Source organism: Hipposideros armiger, unplaced genomic scaffold, assembly GCF_001890085.2.
Source record: "Hipposideros armiger isolate ML-2016 unplaced genomic scaffold, ASM189008v1 scaffold_741, whole genome shotgun sequence".
NCBI classification, from domain to species: domain Eukaryota; kingdom Metazoa; phylum Chordata; class Mammalia; order Chiroptera; family Hipposideridae; genus Hipposideros; species Hipposideros armiger.
In genome coordinates, this window is record NW_017732091.1 from 347,176 (window position 1) to 356,009 (window position 8,834).

The window sequence follows — 8,834 nt, forward strand, 5'->3', positions numbered from 1 at the left end:
TTCCTGACGTCACAGGTCCGGAGTGGCAGGTGACAACTTCAGTGGGTTTTTCTAGTTCAGTGGTGTTATTTCTGTGGTGTTTTTCATTATGCAACGTTTAAGCTTGATGTCTTCACTTTCCTAAAAATTCTATCAACTCCCTAAAACCCAGTAATAAGTCACTTTCTGCTTTAAACTAACTAGAATAGATTCTGTTTCCTGCTATAAGAATCCTGGCAGATCCAGCAGGAAACTGAAATGAATAGATGTTCATTTTTAAAACAAGCTCCAGTATATTTATTACAGGTGAGGTCTCTAATTTATTTTGGACAGATTCTGTATATATATTTCTGAAGCAGTTCGGAAGAATTTGTTAGTCGAGGGATTTTTGTTCATTGTTTTTAGCATAGAAATTGGAACTCTGTCCATGACCTGCTCTTGTTTTTAAATTGAACTTTTAATGTGCAGCTCTCTCCTAGAAAGCTTTTCTATTTTTACTAATGGTGTTTTATGTCTTTCCCAAAATACACACACTCCCTAAAGGCAGTCTTTATCATCACTTGAACAGTGGCAATGTACCTTTTGGGTCACAGACCCTTTGGGAATCTGATAAAAGCTTGTGGACACCCCACCTCCAAATACACACACAAATATTTTCCCATAATTCTGCACACAGTGTCAGGAGATTTAAGCTAAAAACACCTTTCTCCACTTCTTACTCCCTTGAAGTTCATTCACTAACCTAAGGTCAAAAATTCCTGCTCTGAAATGAAAGAAATCTGTTCCCAAACCAGCATTGGACACCTCTTGGGATGATGGGAAAATTTGGTTGAAAACGAGAAAATTTTTAGAGAAATAATTTGCTATATTTCTCACCATCAGAAGTTAAAAAAAAAATTTTGTTTCAATATTGAAAGACAATAAACGACCCTTTCCCCCTTCCCACCACATATCCACTCACCGTGTTTTGGGGTGAGAATGGGAAATGGGTCTCCTAGTTTCCAGAAGAAATACATAAAAGTCAACCATAGGAGACAGGAAAAAAGCAGTCGCTGTTTATGCACTAAAAGAGAGGAGGCAAGACTGTAAGTTAAATAGATACACTGTAAGGTGCTTGCTCAGCCTAAAGGTACGGCATCATGCTAATTAATATTTAGCTGATATGTTCACTTGGCAAACGAGCGATGGAACAATACAAATTTTACAGAAAGCATCCTTACCACCATAAAAGAAATTTGGCTGAAATTAAGATATGGGGTGAGTTAGGGAGACAATCTAATAGCCACAGAAATAAAACTGTGGCAGGACAAATAACTTAATTATTCATTGGATTTTTGTGTGTGTGTGCCAACCTTTTTAAGATACTGTGTGTGCAGTGCCCCCAACAACTGTAGCTACTGAAAGTAATGTGGAAAGAAATGAAGCTCTCCACAGCCTCAACCCCCATGAACACTCCATCTATGTGCCCACACAAGGGAAAATACTCACACAGTCGGATGTTGCTCACAATAAAGTAGCCAATGTAAAAAGGCACCATGAAGACCAGGATCAGTAGAATTACACACAGGTTCATTTTCCAGTGAAAATAACGGGAGCTGAAACAAACGCCAAAAACTATCACGAGTTGGGGGAAAGGCCGGCGCCTCTCACTCTCTTCAGTCTTCCAAAGGATCACTTGCTCTTTGAACTCAATACTGAATATCCCCCATCTAATTAGTCAACAGATTGGCTGTTACTATTTGCTTGTTTATAAAGATTAAAAAAAAAAAGTTCTGAAAGGTATACATAATCATCATAACCTAAAATTTTCACTTATCAAAATGAGAATGTCAGTGCTCTAGTTATATTCACAGGCAAAGTATAATAACATATCAACATATACTATTACTAGTAGAGTGACTTGTGTCAATCACCACTGGGAGTCTTATTCCAATATAAGCATGAACAGGAAATAAATCTGAACTGTAACATGTGCTATAAAGACTCAGAAACACTTCTTTTATCCCTTCAATATAATTAAACATCTGATTTGCATGACTACTTTATTATTGAACATAAAATATATTTTATTTACTGATTAAAATATTTTTAGGATTTTTATAACAATTTTATTGAAAGATAATCCACTATTTACAGTGTACAATTCAATGGTTTTTAGTATATTCAGAGTTCTGCAACCATCACCACAATCAATTTTAGAACATTTTCATCACCCCATAACGAAACCCTGTACCCATTAGCAGTCACTCCCCTTCTCGTCTAACCTCCGCAGCCATAGGAAACCACCAATATACTTTCTGTCTCTATGGATTTGCCTAATCTGGACATTTAATACATATGGAATCATGCAATATATGGTCTTTTGTGAGTGGCTTCTTTCACCTAGCATAGTGTTTTCAAGGTTCATCCACGTTGTAGCATCTCTCAATATTTCATTCCTTTTTAGAGATGAATAATATCTATTCATTAGTTTATGGACATTTGGGTTGTTTTACTTTTTAGCTATCATAAATAGCAATGCTATGAACATTTGCGCACAAGTTTTTGAGCGGACATGTGTTCATTTCTCTTTAGGTGTATACCTAGGAATGGAATTGCTGGGTCTTACGATAACTCTAATTTTTCGAGGACTGCCTATTTTTCAAAGTGGCTGTACCATTTTGCATTCTCCCCAGCTGTGTATGGGAATTATATACCAATTTCTCCACAGCTTCGCTGACACTTACTGTCTTTTTTTTTTTTTTAGCTGAGCCATCCCGCCACCTGTTGGCAGCTCCGCGGCTGCTCAGCTCGGGCTGACTCGAACCACTGTTGCTCAGAGCTCAAACTCTTGAGCGAGCTCTTAACCAACTGAGCCACTCAGCCGGCCCACTTACTGTCTTTTTTATTATAGGCATCCTAGTGAGTGTCAAGTGGTATCACAGTGATGTTTTGATTTGCATTTCCTAATGGCTAATGATGTTAAGCATCTATTCAAGGGCTTATTGGCCATTTGTATATCTTCTTTGGGGAAATGCCTGTTCAGATCCTTTGTCCATTTTTCTTTTTTAAATTTTATTGGGGAACAGTGTGTTTTTCCAGGACCCATCTGCTTCAAGTCAGGTAGTTGTTTCAATCTAGTTGTGGAGGGTGCAACTCATTGGCCCATGTGGGCATCGAACCCATAACCTTGGTGTTATGAGCCTGCGCTCTAACCACCTGAGCTAACCGGCCGCCCCATTTGTCCATTTTTCAATTATGTTATTTGCCTTTTTATAATGGAGTCATAAGAGTTATTGTGTATCCTACATAAAGTCCTTTATCAGATATGTGGTTTACAAAATTGCTCTCCCATTCTTGGGATATCTGTTCACTTTCTTGATAGTGTACTTTGTATTTACTGATTTTAAACTTACTTAAGCGCAGGCCTTCTTTCAAAAAAAAGGGGAAGTGGCTTATGAGGATATATAAAATACAGGATGATGAAATAAACAATAAGGAAAACTAAAAGAGGAAAAACAATGGTAAAAGATAGGTAAAATATCAGGCCTGGTGGCGATTATGAAAATGCACACCATGGATTTCTAGAAACTTGCTATGGGTGGGTCATAAATTTAGCTTTAAGTTTTCTAAAGGTTGATTGAAGTAGAAAATTTGATCGGTTAGATAAATCACAGTGTCTGTAAGAAACACAAACCAATTGCTTAAAGGAAACAGATTACTGATTTATTATTCCTGAATTGTTACTGAGATCATAATGAAAAATTTCCAAAGATTTCATATAAAGAAGAAAACGTGAGGGCAATTAACAATGCCCTCAACAACATTCTTTCAAGAGAAACATCAATGAGTTTCAAAGGGCCGTTTCCTACTGTTTCCCCATAGCATAAATGGCAGGAATCATGATACAAAGAGCTCTTCAGCGAAGGCTACCCTACATTTAGTTTAGATACACAGACAGCGTCTTGCTCAACTGGATTAGCCCACTTTAGAGCACTCGGAGAAACAAACCAGCTGCACGTCCTCCAGTCACTCACACTTAGCATTTCAGCTAAGCTTCTGAAAGGAGGGAGGCAGTGGGTTTGAAATGACAGATGTAATCCGCATTGCCAACTAAAAGCAAACCATGTATTTTAACTATCTTTTGAGCTGAGGGTAAAGTGCCATTCTCTTGAGAGAATTAAGGATCCGAAAAGATTATGTATTGAATGGGGTGCCATGCCACTTCTGCTCAGAGGTGAGTCCAAAGATTACTTTTGGTCAGGGCCAAGATTCTCCTTTGAAAATTATTTTGATGCAGTCAATGCACAGATATAATACATGATCAAGGTCCATATTTCTGTTCCACAGCAGGGTCGAATGTTAGTATTTAGAAAGTAAGTGTAACTGAAGACATGTTTCAGCCTACACACACCCAATCCCCACAGGTGTACCCAAGAAAGAATAAGATTCTAGCAATGCTACTTCCCTATACTCTTTAAGAAAAATACATCAAAGTAACTGAGTGATGTGTCTTACTATATGGGATTATTAACTATAAATGAGGAAAACGTTGGGGGACATCATCTACCAAAAAGAGTAATTTTGGTTTTAGCACATCTGAGCCACAGTCCTTCCTATCATGACTTAGATTGGCAGGACTGGCAGTCAGCAAACCATGGTCCCCCAGCCATGCCCATTTGTTGACATCCGCCTATGGTTGCTTTTGCTCTACAACCACAGAGTTGAGTGGTGGCAATAGAAACCGTATGGCCCTAAGACATTTACTGTCTGGCCCTGACAAAAAGTTTGCTGACCTGTGTCAGATAGCAGTGCAACTTCCAGGTTGTGATAACAAAATGTAAGAACTAGTATGTAAAATAACCCTGGCCTATCCTCCATAGTCATAGGATCTGCACTCAGCTCATCTAAGAAAGGTCTCGCTTATTAAAGAACAAGTTGACACGTAGGAGAGTCGTAACATATTCCTGTTTTACCACATTCTAAGTTCTTAATTTATCGACCAAGAGACCAATAATGACCAACTCTGATGCTCACAAAAGGAATCTGAGAAGACAGCCTCTCTGTGAGTCTCAAGTGTCGGGGCCTATGATGAGTTATACACCTTAGCGCAGCATGGATTCCTGACTACAGAGGTAAATGCCATTTTATTCTTAATAGCTGATGGACTCTACACACAAACACATTGGCCTAAAAAATGTTAAGGTTACAGTTTAAGAAGCAAGAAATATTTTGGGGTAGACTGTTTAATAAACTAACAGGCATGTTATCTGGAGGGAAATAGGAGTTTTAAAAAATCCTTAACACTCTGAGTTTAATCAGACTTGACTGTGCCTGTGAAATCCACAAAGCTAACTAGGTTAGGTAAGAACTGGGGCCCAGTCTTCAGTTCCAGCCCTTAACTAGCTCTGAGGAATTCTGATCTTTTAAATCAGCAGAACAATATGGAGGGCCATACCCGGGATTTAGTTAGAGAATATCCTGATAAAAATAAAACTGCTAGGGGTCAAGCCAGGGATGAGGCTCTCAGCCTCGTTCCTAATTAGGATTTCAGAGATAATGTTGACTTTTTTCCCCCAGCTGTTTCACAATCTTTGTCAAACTAGTGACTAGGTGTTTGGAACCCATATTTGGTGGTGTTATCACAGTACTGAGACTAAACTAACCACATGGTGGATGTTTATCAGTCATGGGATCCAAGAAAGTCTTCTGTGCAAAGAAAATCACATAGGTCTCCTCAAGAGGAGAGCTCATTAGTACCCTTACTCACCTGCTATTCAATACTCCTAAGATTTCGAAGATGATGAGCTCAAACATGGTGCAAGAAAACGCAAAAGTCACAGAGAAGATCACCTGTACGACATACTGACGCACCTGGTCAAAGCCAAACAGAGACTAAGTCATTTCCTTGTTTGAAGTACTGAATTGATATTTTCTGGTTACAAGTTAGAAAACTTATTTTGAAGAAATTCTCAAATCATTGGAAACAGGGCTGCAAGAGTAAGTCGCCTGGAGCTAAAGGGAGAGATGAAGGAGGCAGTACTTCTGAAGCATGGGCCACGAGTACTGCCATCCTCTCATGGACAGAGAATTTAAGGCACAGGGCAATGAAGTGACAGGGTCATAAGTAGCACTTAGAATTCCTGATGCACAATGACCAAAAAAAGAGAGACAGATTTAAATATATATATATGGGTTACAGGTAAAAAAGCTTCTTCAACACTCTGCAGACCTTGACCTATTCTGGAATCTTCCCTGGGAGGCGTTCAAGTATCGAGCAGAGCAGAAGCTCTAGAATCCCAGGCTCTTTCAGACAATAGCCCGAACTCCCTGGGGGAGGTTTAATAGAGAACATCCTAGAAATGACCCAACGTTGTCCATAACTATTGAGGTTATTACTAAAGGAGGAGGATTAATCGGGAAATGTCCAGTCTAGGCTGGCATTTTTCTGAATTCAAGGCTTAAGATAAAAACCAGATCAGCCTTAGGATTTTGGTATTAACTTAGGGTGTAAGATTGGTCATTTAACATTGAAGGTCAGATACCCAAATGAACAGGAACATTTATGAGACATTATTAAATTCCCTCCCAGAGAATATCGGCTATTGGTGTGTCTGCTGAGATGACCAAGGCATGACATTTCCTGCTCCTGGTTTCTGGGCTATACATAACGCCTTAAAACAAACAAACAAACAAACAAACAAACAAACAAACAAACAAACAAACAAACAACAGACATCAACTAAGCCTAATCATATTCTCCAAGTTAAGCACTATATAGCACTCATTGGCAAAAACTTCCTATCTTGGATGTGAACATGACCTTTCTTTAATGGAGGTATTCTTGCTCCATTTTACAACAATTTAAATGCATACAGTATTAGCATAATCAAAATGATTTCGTCTTACCTCATAATCCTTAAACAGTTGGCGCATGAAGAAAAGCCACCCAAATCCAAAGAAGAATATCTGTAGGAAAAAGATGACAGAAGGTCAATATATATATATATATATAATCTTTTGAGAAATGCCATGTACAGAGTAGCCTAGAGAAGAATATGGGGTAAAGGGAAAGTTTATAGGTCAAGAGGAAGAAAGCAGTAGAGTAAGGAGATAAACAAACATGAGAAGGAGCTGATGGAACACTGGAGGCTGAGTTAATGATATGCATTTATTAGTAGTAGTAGCTATCCTTTATTGATCATTTACTACAGTCCAGGAACTCCAAGCTTAGGGTTGTAATCTCATTAAATCAGAAAAAGCCAGTAAAGTTTGACTGTCCTCATTTCAGAGAAAGCTGAGGCTTACAGAAGTTAATCCATTTATAGCAGCGGTTCTTAACCTTCCTAATGCCGCGACCCCTTAATACAGTTCCTCATGTTGTGGTGACCCCCAACCATAAAATTATTTTCGTTGCTACTCTATAACTGTAATTTTGCTACTGTTATGAATCGTAATGTAAATATCTTTTTGTTTTCTGATGGTCTTAGGCGACCCCTGTGAAAGGGTCATTCGACCCCCAAAGGGGTCGCAACCCACAGGTTGAGAACCGCTGATTTATAGTAAGTGTGACTGACTCTAAAGCTTGTGCTTTTAGCCACTTCATAATAAGCTGCTCCAAGATCAAAGGCAAGGTGGAGAGGATGGCCTTACACAGGAGGAGGGGCCACCTCATTTTCTGACATGGGAGGAAAGGAGTAGGAATGGTTGTGGAAAGGGATGACTGCTCAGAGTAAGGCCAGGAAGTAGAAGGTCAAACCTTTGGTCTCACTTTTGCTGATAAAGTAGGGGTCAAAGTCATCTGCTAAGAGTCAGAGGTGAGGATAGAAAAAAGGGCTCTGAAGAGACTGATAAAGACTCACAGAAATTATGAAGGGAATGGAACAGGCAGCTGATTAAAGCCAAGAAAAAAAAATAATTCAGTGAGCTGAGGGTGCCCATAAACTCATGGAATCTGCAGTTGTGGAATTTTCTACAACAGCCTTTGGACCCATGAATGAATAGTAGACAAACCATAGCAGCAATTCAAGTGTGGACTTTTATACATAGCTAAAGAAACAAGAGGGTAAAAGTAGCTTGGATTCATGAATTTGGACTGAGAATAAAAGGAAAGGGATGAACAGATGGGAGAAAATACCCCTCGATTATCTAGGAGACCCTTTGGTTATCATAAATCATCACCAGTGGAGACATTTAAATTCAGAGTTTAGAGGCCACCTTTATGTGACTTATGAAGTCATGACTGAAACTGGAGAAGTCAAGCATTTAGGACTGGGAGTGACGTGTATGAGGGAAATGATAAAAATGAAAATAATATATATATCCAAGACCACCCTGAAATTGAACTTTCAACAAGGAAAACAAGCAAAAATGATATTCTAGATGAGGGGATGGGAAATGGAAGAAAAAGAGAGATCTATACCTTTAATTTTTCATGGTGGATCCTTTTTTCTTTTCAAATTAAAATTTATTGAGGTGACAGTGGTTAGTAAAATTACATAGGTTTCAAGTGTATGGGCTCCTTTCCCAATGATAAGAAAACTTAAAAAAAAAGACTTTAATACAACTTGAAAAAAGAAACTGGAGAATCCATTAATTCCAAGATAAATATAAATTCTGGCAAGATTATAGAGGATCTAAAAAGCATGTAGAAGGGACACGTAACTCTCAACAGTTTTGCAAATAAAATAGAAGGTGCACAGTTTCTTATTAAAAAAGGGAATTGAGGGCCGGCCAAGGGCGCGATCGTTAAGAACTGGCTTGGGACGCCAGAGGGCTCGCTTCGGATCCCACATATGAGGACCAGTGACACTGCCCTCCACAGCTAAGATGCTGAACAACAGCTCAACCTGGAGCTGGGCTGCCGTGAGTCGCCG

The 8,834-nt window shown here is 38.9% G+C and overlaps 1 protein-coding gene across 2 annotated transcripts in view; it reads right to left on the reverse strand.

The window, feature by feature from the left end:
- GPHRA (golgi pH regulator A) overlaps positions 1 to 8,834 on the reverse strand; it is a 33,189-nt gene that overhangs the window by 20,646 nt on the left and 3,709 nt on the right. For both annotated transcript variants that reach the window (XM_019627833.1, XM_019627832.1), the window contains exons 2-5: positions 6,868 to 6,927; positions 5,729 to 5,832; positions 1,468 to 1,574; positions 941 to 1,042 (exon numbers count right to left, since the gene is read on the reverse strand). In XM_019627833.1, coding sequence (XP_019483378.1) covers positions 941 to 1,042; positions 1,468 to 1,574; positions 5,729 to 5,832; positions 6,868 to 6,927 — 373 coding nt within the window. The remainder of the gene's footprint in view (positions 1 to 940; positions 1,043 to 1,467; positions 1,575 to 5,728; positions 5,833 to 6,867; positions 6,928 to 8,834) is intronic.